Source organism: Phascolarctos cinereus, unplaced genomic scaffold (assembly GCF_003287225.1).
Source record: "Phascolarctos cinereus isolate Bilbo 61053 unplaced genomic scaffold, phaCin_HiC Scaffold_2;HRSCAF=192, whole genome shotgun sequence".
In the NCBI taxonomy this organism is placed as follows: domain Eukaryota; kingdom Metazoa; phylum Chordata; class Mammalia; order Diprotodontia; family Phascolarctidae; genus Phascolarctos; species Phascolarctos cinereus.
Window position 1 is genome coordinate 95,280,635 of NW_027555625.1, and position 22,793 is coordinate 95,303,427.

At 39.3% G+C, this 22,793-nt stretch overlaps 1 protein-coding gene across 2 annotated transcripts in view; it reads left to right on the forward strand.

The window, feature by feature from the left end:
• Positions 1-3,657: 3,657 nt before the first annotated feature.
• Positions 3,658-22,793, forward strand: part of GTF2A1L (general transcription factor IIA subunit 1 like) — a 53,641-nt gene continuing 34,505 nt past the window's right edge. Inside the window, exons 1-6 of one of the 2 annotated variants that reach the window (XM_021001254.2) lie at positions 3,658-3,753; positions 5,723-5,824; positions 6,061-6,184; positions 17,657-17,712; positions 19,321-19,414; positions 21,715-22,322. In XM_021001254.2, coding sequence (XP_020856913.1) covers positions 3,733-3,753; positions 5,723-5,824; positions 6,061-6,184; positions 17,657-17,712; positions 19,321-19,414; positions 21,715-22,322 — 1,005 coding nt within the window. In that variant the 5' untranslated portion in view covers positions 3,658-3,732. Of the gene's footprint in view, positions 3,754-3,921; positions 4,109-5,722; positions 5,825-6,060; positions 6,185-17,656; positions 17,713-19,320; positions 19,415-21,714; positions 22,323-22,793 lie in introns of those variants that run through there. The other variant, XM_078149504.1, reaches the window with a different exon arrangement.

Here is a 22,793-nt window from a genome sequence, read left to right on the forward strand (position 1 = left end):
CATCTAGCTCCAGTCAGTCAACTAGCATTTATTAAGTGCCTACTGTGTTCCAGGCACTGTGTTAAGTGCTGCAGATACAAAGAAAGGCAAAAACCAAAAAAGGAAACACCAAACCAGTTCCTGTTTTCAAGGACTTTACAGTCTAATAGGGAAGACAGCATGCACACAATTATGTACAAACAAGATATAGACAGGATAAATTGAGGGTAATCTCAGAAAATTTTAGGATTTTTTTTTTTCAAAGCACTTGGGGTTAAGTGACTTGCCCAGGGTCACACAGCTAGTAAGTGTCAAGTCTGAGACCATATTTGAACTCAGGTCCTCCTGACTCCAGGGCTGGTGCGCTATTCGCTGTACCACATAGCTGTCCCAATCTCAGAAAATTTTGAAACCCTTCTGGAGGAATCTGAACATATATAAAATATTATTCCCTTATTTTGCATTGGGAAGGAGAATTTCAGAAACTCTACCCAAGGGCTACCCTATGAAATTAACCAGCATGATGGGAGTTTACGGGAATCCTATCTTGCGTTTGGCAGAGCAATACCATCAGGTGTTTTCCTGCCCTGAGTAAGGCATTTGTATAGTAATTGTACTCAGCTGCAAAAACTTTTTCCTGTCCAATGGGAGATGAGTAAGTTTCAGAAGAAGGGTATTTTATATCGGCTCAGGTTAACCTAGATTCTGGGGAACCAAGAATGAGTGTCCTGTCCTGGAGGTGTCCCCCTTTTTGTGACTAGGCAAGGCTAACTTTTTATATCAGTAACCTCAATGTTGAGGGATATTGAGGGGAGATGTTTGCTGATATATGTGTGTCTTGGAGATTATCCCTTAGAGTTAGTCTTTGATGTTTCCTCCTTAATTCTCATATTTATCTGTTGTTGTTCAGTCATTTTTCAGTTGTGTCAGACTCTTAGAGACCCCATTTGGGGTTTTCTTGGCAAGGATATTGGAGTAGTTTGCTGTTTCCTTCTCCAGCTCATTTTACAGATGAGGAACTGAGGCAAGCAGAGTTGAATGACCTACCCAGCTAGTAAGTGTCAGGTTGAATTTGAACTCAGGCCCAGCACTCTATCCACTATATCACCAAGCAGCCCAAAATTCCTAGATTTAAGCTTTCTATAATTTCTGTTGATTCTTCCTTCACAGTGTCCTTTAGCTATCTCCCTTTCTCTGTTCCTACTACTGTTACTTTGTGCCTGGATTACTGCAGTAGCCTTTTCACCTCTTCAATCATCCTCCACATAGCTACCAGAGGACTCTTCTTAAAAACATCACTTTCAGCAAATGACCTTCTCCGAGAGGCCAATTCCTCCATGTTCACATTGGACTGCGAACTACAACGCAGCAACAGATGTGTCTTTGGGATGCTTCATCAGTGCCTTGATGAAGAATCCACAATGATTCTCTATTCACGGGAGGCATGTTTAATTAACTTGCTTTTTTTTGCCTTTCTTCCAAGATCCTCCATAATCTAGCCCTGTTTCACCTCTCCAGTTTCATGACATCTTCCTTTTGTTAATGTAACTGTACTAAGGTCAATTTTTCAGCTTTTTGCCAATATAAAACCACTTACTGTCTCCTCGTTATCAGTGATCCATACATAAATAGTATTTATTCCCAAATCCTAGCCTTTGCTAGAGTTCTTTTCTTCTATTACATGCCTTTCCATCTCACGTCTCCAAATGCTACCCATAATTGAAGGGACAGCTCAAGAACCATCTTTTCCATGAACCCCACTTTCTTTTTTAAACTCTTCTTAAGAGGCTATACCAAATGCTTTGATTTATTGCCAGTTGTTTCAAGTGTGTCAATCTTATCTCTCAAATTAGACTGTCAGATCCTTGAGAGTCAGGACCATATCTTATTGGCCTTTTGCATAAGCAATCAGCAGGCAATCTATAATGACTGGCATAATTATGCAAGAGATCACATCATTGTAAGTCAAGTATCCATTTCCTAGTTTGCAAATTAAGCATATACCTGCTTCTAATCTGAGCTAAGGGAAAGGATAATTGAGTTTCTCTTGGTTCATGGTTGCTTAGAGGTACCTCAGCTTTGTCACAGAGGCTATTTCATGAGTAGTGACTTTTGGCCTCATTTTCCAACACATACTTCTGATGCACTATGACATCAGTCAGCTTTGCCAACAGAGTAAAGTCATGTAAAAGTCAAGTAGTAGCAACCTACTGAGCCCATGGTCTACACTCAACAAATACTGGTTATTTGCTTCTCTGGTGATTTTTTTGGGAGTGGCAAATCACAAATGAATGCGTCCTCTTATATATTCAAACGTTTCCTGAAGGCTAATGCTCTGGAACCATGTATGGTAAATACATTCTATTTGGGTTACCAGAATGTTGATGGTGACTCTCTTGAATCAATGATTAAAGCACGTAGTTTATTAGAATTGTGTGTCTACTTGGCTCAGTTCTGAGCCTATGGGCAGCTGGGCAGGGCAGTGGATAGAGAACTGGGCCTTGAGTCTGGAGGACTTGAGTTCAAATCCAGCCTCCTGGCTTTCTTCAAAACTCCCCTTGAATTCTGCCACCTAGACAAAGCCTCTTCTGATCCCCCTGAAGAACAGCCTTCTTGCTGTTGATAATCTCCAATATATCCTGTGTATATCTTGTTTGTACAAATTTATTTGCATGTTGTCTCCACCATTAGATTGTGAGCTACTTGAGAGCAGGGACTGACTTTCGCATTTGTTTGTATCCCCCAAACTTAGCACAATGCCTGGCATACAATAGGTGCTTAATAAATACTTATTGACAGCACTGCCTGGATTTTCTCTGGTTGTCCCCTATGCCTGGAACTTTATCTCATCTCCCTCCCCCGGCTTCCTTTACTTATCGGCTAAAGTTCTACTTTCTGCAGGAAGCCTTTACCCTATGCTCCTTGATTTTAGAATCCTCTGAGAGTATGTCCAATTTACCATATGTGTGTACGTATGTATGTGTATACACACACACCATCTTGTTTATACATAGCGGTTTAAACGTTGGCTCCCTCATTGGATTGTGAACTCCTTGAGATGGGGGCTGTGTTTTTGCCCTTCTTTGTTGACTCATCACTGAGCACACTGCCTGCCACACAGTAGGCTCTTAATGCTTGCTGATTTGACTTGGAAATCTCTGTTCCAGCGACCCCGACGCACTTGGGGGTGGGGGTGGGGCCCTCCATCCATCCCGGTGATTGCAAAGCAGGAAAACTCCGGATTTGAAGTCGGAGTAGTAAGGGGAGCACAGGGGAGACCGAACAGTTGGGCTTTGCACTCAGCGGACCTGGGTTCAAATGATGACTATGACACCTAATATCTACGTTAATAGATATCACCCCCTTGACCTCAGTTTCCTCATCAGTTAAAAAAAAGAACGTCAAGACCTCGAAATCCTTTTCAGCTGGACTACAGAAAAGCGCTTCCTGGCTCCTACGGCCTCGCCCCTGCCTCGGGTCTCTGGGAGCTTAACCCTTTTCCTCCCGGTCTCCTCCGGGCCTCCCCTGGTTAACGGCCTCCATCCTTTCAGCCCCCCTCCCCCTAAGCCTCCCGCGGCGCGCTCCTCCCCTCCCCCTCCCCCACTTTAGGTAACCCGGTCCGGCTGGGTCACGGTTAGGGCGTGGGGGCTGCGGCGGCTGCGCGGGGGGAGGGTCGGGCAGGGGGGCGGGTGGCGGGCGTTATAGACGGAGCGGCCCGCAGGGCAGGGCTGGGCTGCGAGCGGAGCCGCTGTCATGGCCTGCGCCAACCCCGTGGTAAGGTGGGGTCCGAGGCCCCCGCGGCCCGGCCCGACCTCGCTCTCCTCCTCCTCGGGACCCTCGACGCCCCCGCCGAGCCCCCCCCCCACGTTCAAAACCAATGGCGGGGTCTGCCCCCCCCCCACCGGCCGCCCCGTCTCTGGGGTCCGACGGGGCGGCCCCCGCCAGGGGGCATCGCCGCCTCCTCCAGGGCGGAGGAGCCGGGGCTGAGCCGGGGACCCTGCCCGGGCCTGGAGGGCCTTGTACGGGGGCGTGGGTTGGCCCCGGGTCCTGCTGAGGAGGCCTCGCACTAGCTCCAAGCCACATTTCCTCCGGTGGAAGAAGGACTGACAAGGCTGGGGAGATGGACGAGGTCCTCTTTTTGCAGCCCCCACTTTTTAGGGTGGAGGAAACTGAGTCCCCCCCCACCGCTTCCCGTGACTTGGTGCTAAGGGCCTCCCTGATTTTAAATGTAATCGATTTAGATGGGTCCAGCTAGGAAGTCTGTATCTGCTTTATTTCTTAGTAAATTTTTGTGGAGGGGAAGTTTGGTGGTGGTTGTTCATAGTCTCTAAGTACTGGATAAGTGCTGCTTTTTAAACATCATAGGTACTATAGTATTGAGGCTTGAAAATTCTGTAGGAGTTTATGAGTGTGTGTCTGGAGTAGGGTAAAGGCTGTTAGAGAGTTTTATATTTTGGTTGGATTGTTAAGTAACTTAAAATGATACTTCCCATCTTGTCAGTGGGTGATTAGTGGAACCCAGAGTTGGCCAGTAATTAGCACCTTCTGGTTATGGGTGAGGAGTGCAGCTTTTATTGTTCTGAAAGCCAAACTTTTTAAATGTTGGATTAATGTTTATTTTTGTCCTTTGATCAGCATGATTTAATCTGTCCTTAGTTCGCATAAAATTCACCTTATGGCTTTAAAAAAAACTATCAAATTTTTTAGAATGGGTTTGTTAGGTTTCTTAGCTTCATTTATCAAGAAAGAAGTTTTGATAAGTTGAATGATGGACTTGGAGTCAGCAGACCTGGGTGGAAATCAGAAACAAGCTGTGTGATCTTAGATAACCTCTAGAGCCTTAGTTTTCTCATCCATAAAATGAGGAGCATGGAAGAAAAACTCCAGCTTTGGAGTTTGCAAGACCTGTGTTTAAGGCCTGTTTCTGACTCATACTGGTTGTGTGACCATGAGCAAGTCATTTGACTTTTACACCAAATAACTCCAAAGGACCAAACATTTCAGAGAAACTTCTAATCTGTGTTGAAGAGAGTTTTCCAGTTTCTACAGCAAGGAGTTTCCCCTGGATGATAAAATTGATCGTTTGGACGGTTTCCCTCTTACCATCAGGGAGTTGTTATGAGGAACATGCTTTGAAAACCTTAAAAGCATTATATAAATGTTTGTGGTCATTGCCACTTTAGTCTAATTTGACAATGGTTTAGAGTTTTGGGTCCTATAGGTGCTTTGGTATAGGATACTGACCCTGGCATTAACCTGCAATAGGTGTTTGTTTTGCCTTTCTAGCTTGTATATGATAAAAATCCAGTAGTGAGAACAGTATAGTTAATGTCTTATAAAATTAAAAAAATTCTATTTGCCTTTTTGAGAAGTAAGTCATTAAACAGGTTTATTTCTAGATCACTTAAAAATCATTCCTCACTCTGTAGGAATAAGGTTAAATATTTGGCGCATATGGACAGCAGCAGTAACAGTACAACTTCATGGGATTATTGTTCCATGCTTCAGTGAAGTCTTCCAACTGGGCCTTGCAGATAGCTGCATGACTATATGTCTCTCTTGAGGCAGGAGCAGTTTGTGTCAGGCTCATGGTATTGTTCAGGGTGAGAAGAGAGCTTAGTAAAAATCATTTTGTGGACTTCATCTCATATTTACGCTATGAGACAGGCTGAAGTTGTGTGTACTTTATCGAAGCTAAATAAATTCAAACCTAAGAACTAAAAATCCTAATAATTGTTTTCAGCCCAAGCTCTACAGATCTGTCATTGAAGATGTGATTGAAGGGGTCCGTGAGCTATTTATAGAAGAGGGGATAGAAGAACAAGTTCTAAAAGACTTGAAGCAGGTTTGTAGCAACAACAAAAAAGGGTTTTCCCACCTAGAGTTTCTTAGTCTAGAAAACTGATAACCAACTCAGTGCTCTGCATTGTAATTATTGTTTATTATTTGAAATTACCACTTAGATATAGCTATTCATTTTGCTAATACTTGACAAAATATATTTAAAAAGCTAATTTTCAGTTGAAACAGATATCACAATTCTTTTTATTTTTTAAAAGAAAATTTTTCCCCCTCTCATAGCTGTGGGAGACAAAGGTGATGCAGTCTAAGGCAACAGAAGGTTTCTTCAGAAATAGCCATCCGGGTCCCCTCTTCACTCTTCAGTTGCCGCATAATTTGCACCAAACAATACAGACGTCAACAGGTTGGATATAGTTTGTGAAGGAGCATTGTAATTCAGGGTTACTGGGTTACATTTTTTTCTAAATTTAGATAAGTACTACCTGTCATTGGGGGATATTTATACATTCAAGATAAAACTCATCTTCAAATGGACCAGGATAACAAAACTATTACTTGTATACTCCAGAACGGTAGATTGTAGAGGCTGGGGCCTGTGGGGAATAGCACCCGTGTCCCAAATCATGGAGGTTGAGTTGGGGTTTGGTCAAAAAGTAATCTATCCTAGGAAACTATTGCTGTCAAGCTGCCTAAGGAAAGGGGTGTATGTGTGTGTCTGTCTGTGTGTGTGATACATGTACCTATGTATGTGTATATGTAGGTACTTAAGTACATGTATGTATGTATGTATGTATATATATATATAGTTATAGATAGATAAAACATTTATTAAGGTCTTACTGTGTCAAGTCCTGTGATAAGTGCTGGAATATGAATACAAACAAAAAAGAAAGAATAAATGCTCATTCTACTTACTTGGAGTATCACTATTTATATACACAGACTGGAAGCAAAACAGGGAGTTAATGAAAATATGGAGAAGAGTCAGACTATTTTGTTTTGTTTTGAATTCATAAAATAACTGCTAGAAGTTGACCACATGAATTTTATCTTTATTCTGGACCTTTTGAATCTGTTCCTCTGCTGCTGAGGAAATGTTTCTCCATAATTATAGTGTATCAATTTAAATAATGTTGACTAGCTGATAAAAGATAAAAATTGATATTGTTGCTTCTGACTGAAAGGTTTTATTTAGTCTTCTTGGCTTTTTTTTTTCTTCATAGAACTTTTTTGTTTCAGCATATACATAAACAAGTTTTACTAAAATCACTTTGAAGGAAGAAAGCTAGAATAGATGTGTATTTGCAAGAAATACATAGAGAATTAGTAATTAGGTGGTCAAAAGATCCTAAATATCCTTATTTTTTTTTTTTGTTTTTTGGCAGTTGGGGTTAAGTGACTTGCCCAGGGTCACACAGCTAGTAAGTATCAAGAGTTTAGTCTGAGGCTGGATTTGAAGTCAGGTCCTCCTGACTTCAGGGCCGGTGCTGTATCCACTGTGCTACCTAGTTGCCCCATATTTTCACTAACTTTTAATTGAAATTATGTATTTTTGTCAGTTGCCGTAGCTATTGCTTCTCATCTCACATCATGTAGATGTCACAATCATCCTCACTCTTTTCATTATCTTCAGTTTTTCCCTGTCTATTGGTTGCACCCTTGCTTCTACAGTGTCTCCCCATCCGTAAAAAAACTCTCATTTGATCCAGCCATTGCCACTGATTGTTATCTTGTATCTCTCCTTCCTTTCATGGCTCAACTTCTTGAGAAAGCCGTTTACAATTAGTGCCTCTATTTCCTCTGCACTCTGGCTTCTCACATCATCATTCAACCGAAAGTGCTTTTTCCGGAGTTACCAATGATCTCGTAATTGCCAAATTCAATGACTTCTTCAATCCTCATGCTTCTACACCATCTGCAACCTTTGACACTGTTGATCACACTCTTCTGATTATTCTCTCCTCTCTCTAGGTTTTCATGACATTGCTCTCTCCTGGTTCTCTTCCTACTTATCTTGCCTAACTTTAGTCTATTTTGCTGGACTTCATCCAGGTCTTGCCTATTAACCCTTGGTATCCCACCCTCCCAAGATACCGTCCTAGGATTCTTCTCCCTTTCTCTTGTGGAATCTCATCAGCTTCTGTGGGTTTAATTATCTCAGTGGAGATGATTGTCAGGTCTATGTATCCAGCTTTCTCCTCAGCTCCAGTCTCACGTGGTGGAAGGAATATCCTTCCAAAGTATTCACAGATTTCACAAAAATCACAGACCAGTTGCCTATTTGAACTAGATATACAGCAGGCATCTCAAACTCAACCTGTCTAAAATGGAACTTATCTCCACTCCTTTCTTCTAAACACATCTATTACTGTTAAGGTCATCGCCTTGTCTCTATCACCAAAAATGCAACCTTCGCATTATCCTTAACTTCTCATTCATCTTGTCTATCTAATTTGTTGCCTCATCTAGTTGTTTCTACCTTCCTAACACCTTTCATGTGTGTCTGCTTCTCTCCATGTATACAGCTACTACTCTGGTGTAGGTCCTCACCACCTTGCGCCTGAACCACTGCAGGAGCCTGCTGGTGGGTCTGCTTGCTTCAAGTCTCTCCATGCCAGATCACCTTCCACTTAGTCAAATTAATGTTCTTAATGTGCTGGTCTGCCTATATTACCTTCTTCCCCCTTACTCGGTTCTCCATTATCCCCAAGAACAAATATAAAATCCTCTCATTGGCTTTTAAAGCTGTTCACAACCTGGTTCTTCCCTGTCTTTCCAGTCTTCTTACATTTCATTCTCCTCTTCATACTCTGCAGTCTAGCAACATAGCTTTTCTTGCTGTTTTTCACACATGGCACTCTGTCTTCCAATTTTGTGCTTTTCATTGTCTGTCTCCGATGAACAATCTCCCTTCTGGCTTCCTTCAAGACTTACCTTAAATCCCACCTCCTGCAAGAGGGTTAGTTCCCTGAACTGCTAGAACTTTCCCAATATTGATCATCTCTAATTTATGTTGTATACAGCTTGTTTCTACATAGTTTTTTTGCATGTTGTCTTTCCTATTCGACTATGAGCTCCATGAGAACATGGACTATCTTTTGTCTTTCTTCGTATCCTACAGTGCCTGACATATAGTATGTGCTTTAATAAATGCTTGTTCATGATTTTGAATGCAGGCAATGAAGCTTTTTTTCTAAGGAGCCTGCAGGTTTCACTACACGGACAAAAGGGGTCCACAACACACAATTCCCCCAACCACCAGCTTTAGTGGATCTGTGATTTCCTTGATATGGATATTTCCTCCAGTAATGAAGTAGCAGCTCATTCATGTCTTCTTATCCTGGTTGACTTTTGTCCCTATTCTTTTGTACATCTTCAGAGGGTCTGCTAAATGTGTTAGGAACCCATCTTTCAGAGTCATAGTCAATAAACATTTATTAAGTGGTTACCATGTGCCAGGTATTCTGCTAAGCACTGGGGATACAAAGAGAGCCATAAGACATTGCCTGCTCTCAAGGAGCTTACAATTTAATGGTCTATTTCTTGACATTGATACCAGAAGCACACACAGCCTGTGTGGCTACCTCTTGCTTTTGTGGGGCCCAGTTTCTTTTGTTTTTCAGTCATAAGTTTCTTCATGTTAATATGTTACAGCCTGTTCATGCCTACCACATGCCTTTCCATTGCCTTTTGGTTGACATTCAACAAAGCTGTCATATTCCTTGGTTCTCAGCCTTGCAGTATCGCCAGAAGAATGGTATTGTTAAAAAGATGAGAAACATGGGTATAGAGGTAGGTCCCTGGCATCTTTACTGGATCCTCCAAAGCGTTTACAGGAGAGTAGGGACAGGAGTCAAACAGGATGGGAAATTAGTAATCCTCGTTGGAAAGAATACCTATATCAAGGAAATCACAGATGCACTAAAGTATCAGAGTAATCATGATGTTATGGGATCACTGACCACCTAATCCCCAATTTTCTGTGTTAAAAGCACTAGAAAATGTCTCGAAGGCCCTCAAACCTGCTCTTCCCCACCTGCTTACCTTTGGGCTCAGCAAATTGTCCATTTGCAGTGTCTATTAAAAAATATGAACTGATGGACCAATTCTATAGATTGTGCAAATTATGGTATACAGTTGGGTGGATAATAGGCTTTTAAAAACTCTTCTGGATAATTGTGAACTTTGTAGTAGGAATACCATCTGTTTTATATAGGTAGGAATAGCTGCATTATAAGGCAGTGGGGAGGCCATTATTAACATCATTGCTTTGACTTCCTTGCCTTTGAAGCATAAAAGACCCAGCCTATAGGGAATTAATATCTAAGGTTTTAGTGGAAATTCCATTGCTTCATGGCTATGTCTTATTAGATCTAGCATGACTATTTGCCATGATGAATATGGAGGTAGAAGAGAGTATCCATTTTATTTGGATTACTGTCTTTTTTTCTTTTTAAACTTGCATCCTTTTTATCTGTTGTTAATAGTAAAATTACTTTTATTATACTTTATTGTGCAGGATTGTCTTGTTGCATTTTAAACTTGCATCTGAATCATCGCACTCTCCTGAGATATGCTTGGCCCAGAATGATTTTTTTACATTCTGAGCCTTGAAATAAGTGTCATCTGCAAACAACATCTGGATGACATTGCTTCACTATAGTGAATCTTGTGATTTGAACTCTGTAATAGACATGTCCCATGATGGCAAACCATTGCTGACGAGCGTTGTTCTCCCAGTTCTTTGGTCTACTTGATATTTGTAATGAGAGGGTTTTTGAACAAAGTTATTTCCGTTCTTTCAGATTTCAAGGATTCTTGCATGATTTAAAAAAAAATTATTGATCTTTTATTTTTACATTGTCTAAATTTTTCCTGTATACCTGTCTTTTCCCTTCTTCTCTCTCCCAGAGAGCCATCCCCTATAAAAGAATTTTGAATCTTGTATGATTTTGATATATGGGTGGTAAAATGCTTTCTCATAGTCAAATGATAAACAGAAAGACCTTTTATTTTCTACTCCTTTCTATCAGTTGTGTGCCTGAAAAGATTATTTTTTTTTGAATATTGTCTTGAAAGTCTGTATTCTCTTCTAATACCTTCATCAAGGATGCTATTGAGGTGTAAGCAGGCTTTTAAGCCTTTGGGCTGGTAGTTATTAATATTCTCTTGGTATACTTTTTTGGGTGTTGACAAAGTCTTGAATTTTTAACAAAACCTTTGGTTTCCTCCCCTCTTCGAGATGCCTTGAGAACCAATCCCTCTGGGCCTTCAAAATTGTGTCCCCCGCACTGGGCTGCTTCTGTGGAGACTTGGCCTAATCAAGCAGTTCTTCATATTTTGTGCCATTTCAGCTTCCTAATCTGCATTGCTTGAAACACTCACGTTCTAATTTTTTTTTGGTCTGTTTTCCTGTCAGTGTCATTGTATTATTGTAAATGAATAAATAACCTATAGACTGGCTTGGGTCAAAATGGAAAAAAAATGAAAGTAGACTTTTTTTTTTCCATCGTGTGTTAGCACTGTTTCCTGCCATAGAATGAAAGGATTTGAAAAGGATTGTGGATAAATATACCCACAACTGAGCCTTTGGTTTAGGAAATGCTTAGATTAGAGAATTCCTTTCACTTTCTCTGTGACTTATGTTGCTTAGATTGTTATCCTGTCTTTGGATGTTGTCCAGAGCCTTGAGAGGATAAGAGACCTGCTCAGGGCCATACAGAAAGTGTATGTCAAAGATGGGTCTTCAACTCACGTCCTTCTGACGTCAAAACCTAGCACTCTAGCTATGCTATGCTGCTTCCCTGTGTTTTGAGTGATAGGGGATATAAATGTAGAGGCTGTGACTAGGACTAAGCCTGGGCACCTTGGCAAGGTTAAAGGATGAGGCTTTTGTTTGGGACTTTGATTATGGGGGCATCATGGGGCAGTAGGTGCTAATAGTGCTGAATTTGGAGTCAGAGGACCTGTATTTGAATGCTGACTCTGCCATTTTCCCTGTGTAGTTTTGATCCAGTCAGTTGGTTTCTCCGAGTCATTTTCCTCCTGTAAAATGAGATGGTTGGACTAAATGCATGGTCCTTAAGGTTTTTTTTTTTTTCCAGCTATAGATTTGTCTCCTTGATAGGTATGAACATTCCCGTTGACTGAATTCTGGCATTTGGGGGATGATTTGCTTTCATCAGGCCCTGTTGTGTATCTGAGCCACCTAGGTCCCTAAAGGGAATTGGGCAGACTTGTTGCAGTCAATTAGATTCAGGAAAAATAGAGACAGGCTGGAAAGTAGATTTTGGACCTGGGAAGTTAAAAGCTTTGCCTTGGTATGGTTTTGTAGGGGTCCACCTATTTCTGTCTCCCTCTTCTTCCATGCCCAGAGTGGGCAGCCATGGAGATGGCAGAGCCTCCCATCTTGAGAGATGGCAGCAGCTGGGGGCAGTAGTGTAGTGGCAAGAACTGCTGTACCTAGCAATGGACAAATATTGGTGGGCATGGGCTGCAGAGGTAGCAGACATCTAGAGGAGAAGTCCATGAGCTGGGTGTGCCAGCATACAATATGTTGGAGAAGGGTTAGAGTTTGTGCTCAACCTCCTAGAGAGGAGGGGGGATTTTGAATGGAGTTGAGTTCTTGAACCTGTCTTCCGGGGGGGGGGGAGAACGGGACAGGATGGGACGGGGGAGAAGAGGTAGACCCGCATGATTTCTGTTACCACCGTGAGCTTTTGGCCTGTGTTGGCTCAGTGGGTGGTGACTTGACTTTCACTTGCTCACAAATGCTTTTACCTTACAGACTAGGATGAAGCTATTAGACTTGAGGACTGTTGGGTGCTTCGAGAAAGATGGGACTTACAAGAAGGGAAAGAAATGTCTTCAGTTGTTCTGTGTTAGATAGGGTTACTGTAGAGCCTTTGTTTTATGTTCTTTCTGTGGGATGAAATAAATGCTGGCCTATTATCTGAAATGTTATTAGCAGGGTGCTTTGTATAGCTGACTGAGAGCACTTTCTCCTAAATTTATAGTCATTGAGAAATGAATTATATTCTGAGCTTCCCTGGGGCAGGTTTGGATGGGAACAAAGTGAGCCAGACTTAGTCTGTATAAACTTGGAGCTTAGAAGCCAGTACCATTCTTATTAACTAGTTGTGCCTTTTACTATCCAAGTCAGTAGTTTTGTCAAATGGAGGCATTTTTGTTCTATTGTAAACTGACAGTATTTCCATTTGAACTTTCTCTGTTTATCATCCCACTCTATTTCCCTTTTTAATTGAAAACATTAGCTTGTGAAACAGATTTTAGTTTTTATTTACCTTTTGAAGATTTTTGACCCTGAAGGAAAGGAAAAGTACTCTTTTATCATCACTTTAACCCTATTTTATCTCAAAGTCACATTCTGGAACAATTCTACAATTCTCTGTTCTTCTGAGTAGAGATTGTAATACTCCAATTTTGCCACAAGATGGTAATATTACCAGTGATTAAGATCTGGGGGGAAAAAAAGTCCTGCAACTAGCACAAATATTACTAGTCCTCATTCAGTTCTCTATTTGGATTCTATACTCCAGATGTTAGAATAATAGAAATAATTACATTTAAGACAAGGAGATTTTCTTCCTCTTCTCCATTTTTAATGAAGTAGTTCAGGGCAGAGAAACAATTTAGACTGTTTTTGTAGAGTGCAAATTTAGTCTTGTTTTTATACCTTTTTATCTTCAGCCCTCTTACAAGTGAGACTCCTAAATAAATAGTCTTATAAATTTGAGATGCCTCATAATTACAGTACCCCATCTTTCTGAGGGGTCTGATTTTTTTTTCTTGGTCTTCTTTTCAAAGCCTTGATTAATTAGGGTTTGTATAGAATTCCCCCAGATGAAATCATGTTTTCCCAGTGGCTCCTCACTACCTTGGGTGTCAAGCTCAAATTGAATTTACAGAAGAAAAAAAAATTGCTTTTGTATGAGAGGCATGGGTTATCTTCTAATGCCTCGCTTAAAAAATAGTTCACCATTCTTCAAACACAGATTAATGATTAGATTGGTGGAGCTATCATGAAGCTACCTTTTCTCCCTCTTTCAAAAGTTTAAAATTTTGGCTGAATGTCTTGACAAGATAGATGACCCTGATAAGACCACCAGGACCACTTAGTGGGTTCTGTCACTTTGATTCAATAGTCTTGAATCCCAGGTCTTTACTGCCACCCTAAGATACCTGTAGCTCTAAACACCTGTTCAATTCTTTGTCCCTCTTCCCTTCTGCCAAGATGCCCAAATGTGCCTTTATATGAGAAAAGGGAAAATTAAGAAATGTGAAGATAGCACAAATGGTAAAAAATGTTACCAAGAACAGCTGGCCTCCCAGATTATTGGACATCCCATTTCTTCTTGACCTCCATATGTGATTGCTCTAGTTTTTGACCTTTTGGGAATAGCTTCTTTTGATAAGTGGCTTCTTGTCAGCATGAGATGTTCAAAACCCAGTGACCCACAGGGTCAGAGCATGTTAGCTCATCTGATGCAACCCTCGTATATTACAGGTAAGAGAGTGGAGGCCCAGAGAGGGCTATGTGGCTCCTCCGAGGGACTCGGATTTTCAGACTTCAAGTATAATATGCTTTCTAACACACTGTGTATGCTTTATTCCAGTTCTGAAAGAAAACGTGCTATGACCCTTCTTATGTTATTTTACAAAATAAAGAAGCTATACTTCTACAATATGAAATTGATCCAAATTTTAAGTAAAATTTTAAAAGAATTTCTGTAGAAGCACACATAATTATAGTGTAAGTGGAGGTCAGGCCTATTGTGTTCTAACATTTATCTGTAATATGTTCCACAGAACTCATTTAACTAACTTCCGGGATAAATTTGGTGTCAAAGTTAAATAGCAAGCTCTATAGGCTTTGAGAAATTGCATTGTAAAATCAAACTATTAATTAGTTAAATGGTCTTATTTTGTGGGATGTAAACTTTTATTAACATAGTTATCTTGGCTCCTTTAAATATATGTCCTTCAGGATTCCTTGGATGATATTTAAGATGAAACATTTTTTTCCTTGAGGAAACTTGATTATATCAGTTATTGGAACTGGTATAATCAGATTTTGCTTTGCTGCCAAGCAACAACTTTAGCTATACTGCTCAAGTAGGGGTCACTTCAAGTAGTTAATACTGATGTCATTGTGATCCTTCACTCCAGTTCTGACACTTGAATGTTTCTAATGGAGTGTTAATGGCGAAACTGGAGATGGAACTGAGGGTAAAAATAATTTTGTGCTTCATTAACCACCAGTCTTTGCTGTTTCATTTCTGTGGGTGTTTTTTTTTTTAATAATGGCGACAGAATCTGTCAATCTCTTGAGAGATTTTATGTGTTAATGAAGTAATGTCTTTTGTAGATAATTTATTCAGAAAACAGGTCTTTCTGGTGTTTTCTTTGAATAGTTGTTTGAGATGAAAGACAAATCCACGTGTATAGAGCACTTTCAAGAGCATAACATGTGCAAAGTGCTTTAGGTATATTTTCACTGAACCTTGTGAGGTAGGTACTACAGATATTACCTCCATTCTGTAGAGGAGAAACTGAGATTAAGTGACTTGCTCCTCATGGTCATATTGGTACTAAGTTTTGGAGGTAAAATTAAAATCCAGGTTTTTTTTTTAAAAGGTTTTTTTGATGCCTTTAAAAAAATCATCATAGTTTCCTCTAGCTTTCTTCTCCCTACCAGAAACCTGTCCCATACTAAAAATAATATTTTAAAGACAAAAAAGGAGAAAAAAATCAGTGTAACTGATGAATTTATCAAAGTCTTAATGTGCAATGTACAACACTTGTTGACTTCCCATCTTTTCTGAGGGATGGGAAAAGAGCATCTCCTTATCTTTTCTTTCATTTTATGCTTGTTCTTTATAATTTTACATTTACTTTTGTTTTTTTGCATTTTTTCCCTGTTTACATTGTTGTAATCATTCTGTACACACACACACACACACACACACACACACACACACACACACACACACACACACACATTTTTTTTCCTTGGCGCCACTTACTTCAATATGCATCTCTTTATGTAGACTTTTCCATACTCTGTATTCATCACATTTGTCATTTTTTATAGCACAATAATATTACATTAAATTTATAAATAGTAGTTTATTTAGTTATTTACTAGTTGTTGAACATTGACTTTGTTTCCATTTCCTTGCTATCACAAAAAGTGCTACCATAAATATTTTGGTGTACATGGGGATTTTCTTATTAATGGCCTCCTTGGGGAGTAAGTCTAAGTAATCGAATCTGTGGGTCAAAGGGTAAGGACATTTTAGTCACTCTATTTGCATAATTCAAGTTAGCTTTCCAAAATGGTTGTACCATTGCACAGCTCCCTTAATAAGGCATTAGTGTACCTCTCTTCCCACAAACCCTTCCGACATTGACTAGTCCTGTATTTTATCATATTTGCCAGTTTGTTGGGTGTGAGGAGAAACGTCAGGGTTGTTTTGCATTTCTTTTATTTGTGATTTGGTGCTATTTTTTGTATGATAATAGGTTACGATTCTTTTGAGAACTGTTTGTTCATGTTCTTTGACAACTTATCTATTAGGAAATGGTTTTTGGTTATGAATGTGTTAATTATTTATAGATACCAAACCCTTATCAGAGAAATTTGATAAGAAAATTTATTCTCATTAGACTGCTTCCCTTTTAATTCTCCATGCATTAATTTGGTTTGTGCAGAAGTTTTTCTGTTTCATGTAATTAGTTACCTGTTTTATCTTTATTTTCTCTAATTACCTCTATTCCTTGTTTGGTTAAACATTTCTTCTACCTATAGCTCTGATGTGTATACATATATGTATATACATACAGGTAGCTAGGTGGTGCAGTAGATGGAATACTGGGCCTCTTCCTCAAGAAGCCTTGAGTTCAAATTTGGCCTTAGACATGTAATAGCTGTGTGACCCTGGGCAAGTCACTTAACCACTGTCTACCTCAGTTTCTTCATCTGTAAAATGGGGATAATAATAGCAACCGCCCCCCCCGGGTTGTTGTGAAAATCAAGTGAGATAATATATGTAAAGTGCTTAGCACAGAGCCTGGCACATAATAGGACCTATATAAATGTTAGCTGCTGATGTGGTTATTATTAATCACTAGAAAGAGAGATGGGTTACATATAATGAGAATAAGGGACAATAGAACAGTCCAAGTGTGGTCCATACTGTTATTGAAATATTAAAAAACCTAGAAGTAGGCCTTAAGGAATTTGGGTAGATCCTGTGAGAAACATTTGGGGAGGACATGGACAAGACTCATGTAAGATATGAAAGCAGAGATATGGGATATGCTCTCTCTCTCCCTCCTTGTTTGTATAGATGTCTTCTTTAGCACCCTGATTTGAGATAACTTGCCTTACCTACCCCCAGGGTGTTCTTCTTCCCCTCTCTTTCCATTCTTTTATTAAGATTATAAAGAATAGGTTCCAAAGCTTGTTTAATTGGACCCCCAATTGCTGCTCAGAACTCCTGAACTCAAGCAGTCCTACCAGTCTCAACCTCCCCAGGAGCAGGAACTACAGGCATACACATAGCATGTATTTCTAAAGGACAGCACTATCTGAAAAATTGGAAGAATTTTTTTCTTTCTGGATGTTCAAAAAAAAAGTTTCATTGCAAAGTTTTGATCTGAAGTTGTTTTGAAAAAGGAAATATAGCATAAGATCAAAATTCCTTTTGGTAGCAAGCAGTTTTTTGTTTATATTGCTTGAGGAGATGAATGATGATGTAGTAATCCCATAATAGGAAACTGTAATTAGTAATTTTGTTAAATATTTCAGTAAATGCTACCATTTTGTAATATTTGTTTTGTTTCTATGCAGCATCTTTGGTTATCCCTGCTGGGAGAACTATTCCAAATTTCACTACTACAGAACTGGTATGTAAGTGTATATTCCCTGAACACTTCTTGAATATTGGTGGAGAATTTATCCATGTCTTTAACTGTTTCTATGTTCCTGTCAGTATTTAAAATAGTTTTTACTTTGTTCTTTCTTTTTTCAAGTTAGGGATATGATAATACTGAGATTGGGTAGAAAGGAATGTGAATGCTGTAATGTAGGTGCTAAACAACACTGGGAATATTTGGTAACTTTCGTTGTCATTTTTGCTGACTTTTCCAATGTTCTCCCCCCAAGGTACTTAGCATCTGCCAAGCTTGAAACTACTAGGGCACAGAGCTATTATATGTTAGTTGAAAAACTGGAATTATAATAGCGTAAATGTCTGATTCTGTTGAGATTGCAATTGATAAGGCCTAAATAAAAATTTTGCAGTTTGAGACTTCCCATTTTTTTTTACAGCTATGCTTATATATAACAATTTCCCTTTTTCTTGCATTAAATGGCATATTCTGGCTATACTTTTATAGCTTTATCTAATGAGCTTATAACACCCTCATTTTTTCCTTTATAAAATAAGAATTTGGAACAGATGATAACAAAATTACAATCCATGAAGAAAATCGAATGGTTTATCATGAAGTTGGAGATACTAGAACTTGGTTCTTCTCAGGCTTATTTTTATAGGTCTACCTTGCTTGACGCAAATTTGTGTTTTCATACTCTTGATTTGTGGGCTGGCTACCTTTTGAAGGGCAAAAGCTCTATAGAGTAGCCACTTAATTCCCACTTATTTCAGTACTACAAAGATATAATATTTTTCACATGTGAGTATTTCTTTACCAATGCAAATGAATGTCCATCAGTGCCACAGTAGTTAATCCTATGAGTGGAGGTCAAAAAAATTCACGTCATAATGGCAAACTTTCTGCTGAACCTCTCCACAGGGAGCTAACTAGGATTTTGGGTAAGAGATGTACAAGTCATTCTTGTGCCTGTCCTTGAAGTCTTTCTGGTTTGATGGAATCTGCTAGAGCTTGTATTTTGCTAGAGCTTGAAGGCCCAGGATCCCCCTCGTTACCAAAATGAACAAGATTTTCATAGAAATGGATTGTCACCATTAAAAGCAGATAAAAAGGCCAAACAAACCAAAAACTGAAACTTGCCAGTGTTGATGGGAAGAGTGGTGCTATTGTTGATGAAAAACAAATTAATATCTCTTTATTTGTTTAAATTGTTTAAAAAATTATTAATCCTAGAACAAAATTATAGACAATGCCTTATTATCAACGTTAGTGCTAGAGATTAACCCAAAGACGACCCGTGGAACTTGCATAACCCTTGGTGATCCTAGAATTTGCTGTAAGAATTAGCAAAAAAAAAAAGGCAGAGTTTTAAAAATAAGCCTTGGTATTTTTGACTTTGCCAGCATACCAGTAACATGAGTAGATCAAAGTGGCGAGATCTGTACCTAGGTTAGCTTTATGGTCTCTTATTTGAAAGCAGCTTCATTCGGAGGACTCATTCCTAATGAAGTTCCATGTCCATGGTATCTGAACTTTTATCGGGGGAGAGGGACAAAGGTGGGGAAGAAAAAAAATGTTGTACTTTTACTTAACTTCATGTGATGAAATTTTCACATCTAGGTCACCTCAAATTCCAGTGCAAATTATAGCCTTCCTTCTGGTATTGGTTATCCCATTCATGTACCAGCAGGAGTGACTCTGCAAACAGCATCTGGTGAGAGCAAACTTTAAGGATTTTTTTGTTCCAAACAGTGGGTTTAGCTAATCAATTATGTATGATAATAGCAACTAGTGTTAGTGCTTTAAGGTTTGTAAAGTGCTTTACATAAGCTATGTTATTTGTTCCTTACAACAACCCTGTGATGTAGGTACCATTATAATCTCCATTTTACAGATGAGAAAACTGAAGCAGATAGAGATTAAGTGATTGGTTCAGAGTCCCACAGCTATTGTGTGTCTGACTCGTAAGTCAAGCACTGTATCCATCTAGCTGTTAGATAATTAGGTCACATGCACCTATAAAATATGTAACAAAAGTTATACACTATTAAAAAAAAAAACTTGGTGTCCTAGCTTTATTCCCCATATGAAGTGGCTGTATCCTCACCCATTTACACAATTTGATTTTCTAGAGAAGGCTTTCAGCAAGACAGAAAATATGGTTAGGGTTACAGTATGAAAAGTCTGACCCCTCACGTTCCTCTTCAGTTCTACCAATATGCTTCCCTAGGTTTGGCTTATTTAAAAAAAAAAAGGCATCTTACCTGGTGCTGGGACCAGTCATCAAGGTGTTTCAGCTCAGACATCAAGATTGCTAGAATTTTAGTGAAATTCTTATATAGCACAGCAAAGTCTTTGCTTTCAGTCTTGGGACTTCCAGAAAGTGAGGTGCTAACTGGGAGCCACATTGTCTTATCCATATAACCCACTTTTGATTATGGGCTTAAACCATCGACTTAAAGATTGGTTGTGCTTCTATAGGATTTTATTTATTTTGGTATATAGGAACTCTACCCATCTATTGCATCTTAAATTCACCTTGAAACAAAAGCTAGATACCTTTTTGTAGTATAATACAGTGTTCCACAGATTTGGATGGACATCTGTGTTTCAAAAGATCCCTGATTTTAAGGATAGATGTTTCTTTTGCTGATGGATGCTGTAACTCTTCATTGCCAAAGTGAAATTATTTTCCTGTAGCTAACTATGTACATGAAAAAGAAATTAGCTTAAAAAGTATGCATTAGTTCCTTTCCTCAATAAGAGATTATTATGATTATCAAAGCTGCAAGATGTCTTTGAGGTTATCTAGTCCAATTTTCTCACTTAACAGATATGGAAACAGGTCAAGAGAGGTGAACTGATTTTGCTTAATTGTCAAACAAGTCTTAAGTGGCAGGGCCAGGATTAGAACCTTGGTCTCTTGACTCCAAATCCAGGATTCCTTCCATTGCATGAGACTAGCTCTACTGAAGCATATGTTTTGAATTCTACTATTCTTGTTGATTCCAGTAGGAATACAGCCTGGTATAAGCTAGAATGTAGTGGAATGCAAGCTCCCAGAGGGCAGGGACTATTTGTCACTTTTGTCTTTTAGTCTCCAATCTTTACCCTAGTGCCATGAACATAGATGCTTAATAAATGTTAAATAGTATGGTAGAAGAAACACTGAAATGGAATCGGGGACCTGCATTTGAGTCCTGGCTATTCCACTTAACTTGTTGTGTGACCTTGGGCAAATTATTTAACCTTTCTTGGCCTTATTTTCATCATCTCTAAAGTTTGGGGTTGGACTACATCACCTACTGCCCTTTTCTACCTCTAAAAGTCTGTGATTGTATTGATGATCTTTTGGGGAGACAGAATTTGATATGCTCCAAAATTTTTAAAATTCTTATTGACTGTATAGCCTGTCCTTTTAAATTACCTTAGAACTAAGATCTGCATGGTATCTTGAATAATGGAAAATGTGAAAAAAACCAGTTATTTTATACAGTTATGTTAATTGAAACCCAGGTTTGTACAGGTACATTGTAATGTTGTGTCTACCTGCCTCGAGTACTGATTGGGCAGGATATAGCATTGTAAGCTTTCAAATATCACAGTATAAAATATGCTTCATAAGCTAAGAACATTTTTTTTCTGGTCTAGAGATGAAGATTCCTTTGATGGGAGCTTCCCCCACTCCCCCTTCTAGGAAACTTATTCTACCAATGCACACCAGCAATTGTTCTGCAATGTTATAGTTTGAGAGTTGCCTGGGGCATAGGGAGGTTAAGTGACTTTTCCACCAGGGTCACAGAAGTTGGACTTGAACCCAGGTTGTATTTACTCTAAGGCCAACTCTATCTACTATGCCAATGTAGAAATTTGTTTTGCTTGATTAATACCTATTTTTGATGGGTTTTGTTTTTTCAGTGGAGAGGAAAAGATAGAAAATACAGATATGAAAATAAAATTGAATTTTAAAAAAGAGCATTAGGGTTTAATTATATCTTTTCATTTGTTTGTCAGGACATCTTTATAAAGTGAATGTGCCTGTTATGGTAACACAGACCCCTGGAGGAGCAAGTATCCTTCAGCATCCAATTCAACAGATATTTCAGCAGCTTGGGCAACCTTCCATAATACAGACCAGTGTTACACAGCTGAACCCATCCTCTGTTCAGGCAGCTACCGAGAAATCACAGAGACTGGAAACTATACTCTCACAGCCCACGGTTCTTCATCCTGGGCCAGTGGAAAGAAAGCAGTTAGAGAACTTGGCCACCAATGAGACTCTTGCACGGCCACCTGTGGGAAATGAACACAAAACCACACCTGAGCTTCTGTTAAGTCAACAGCCTATTTCTTTGGAAAGTCCCCGGTATATGAATCTCCCAGGTGCTGTATTTACTCCACAGGCCTCTCAAACAGATTCTAATGGGGGGCCAGTGGTCAGTGTTTCAGGTAGCATGACTCAAACTCTGGATGGCAAACGACTTTCCTCGGGCCCTCGGCACTCTTTTCACCAGCAGTCTGATGTGGAGGTGCTTATTTTCAAGAACAGGATGGGTGAAAATGGTGCCCTAAAGCATCCTCGAAGCCTAGAAGAGCCTTGCGGTCTCCCTGCCTTAGAAGAGGTAATAATACCTTTGATGCTCTGGGCTTCCTTTCTTCGTCTAGAAAATGAAGGGGTGGGACTTGATAATTTCTAAGATTCTTCTGGCCCTAAATGTGTGATCCTAGAAGTTGAGATTCTTATGTTTTTGAAGTCACAAGGTCAACTCAAAATTATGAATGTAAGGTGAGATCACTTCCTTGAAGTCGTACTTAGGATCACTTTCATTTTTTTTGTTTAATATTCAGAATTTCCTTATGAATGTAAGGTGAGATCACTTCCTTGAAGTCGTACTTAGGATCACTTTCATTTTTTTTGTTTAATATTCAGAATTTCCTATCTGTGTAATAACTGACATTTATTATTGTACTTCAAGGTTTGCTATATCCTTTATATAAACTATCTAATTTGAACCTCACATTCAGTGAAGTAGATACCCACTGGTATTATCTCTGTTTGATAGATTTAGAGAAGCGAAGTGACTTATTAATGG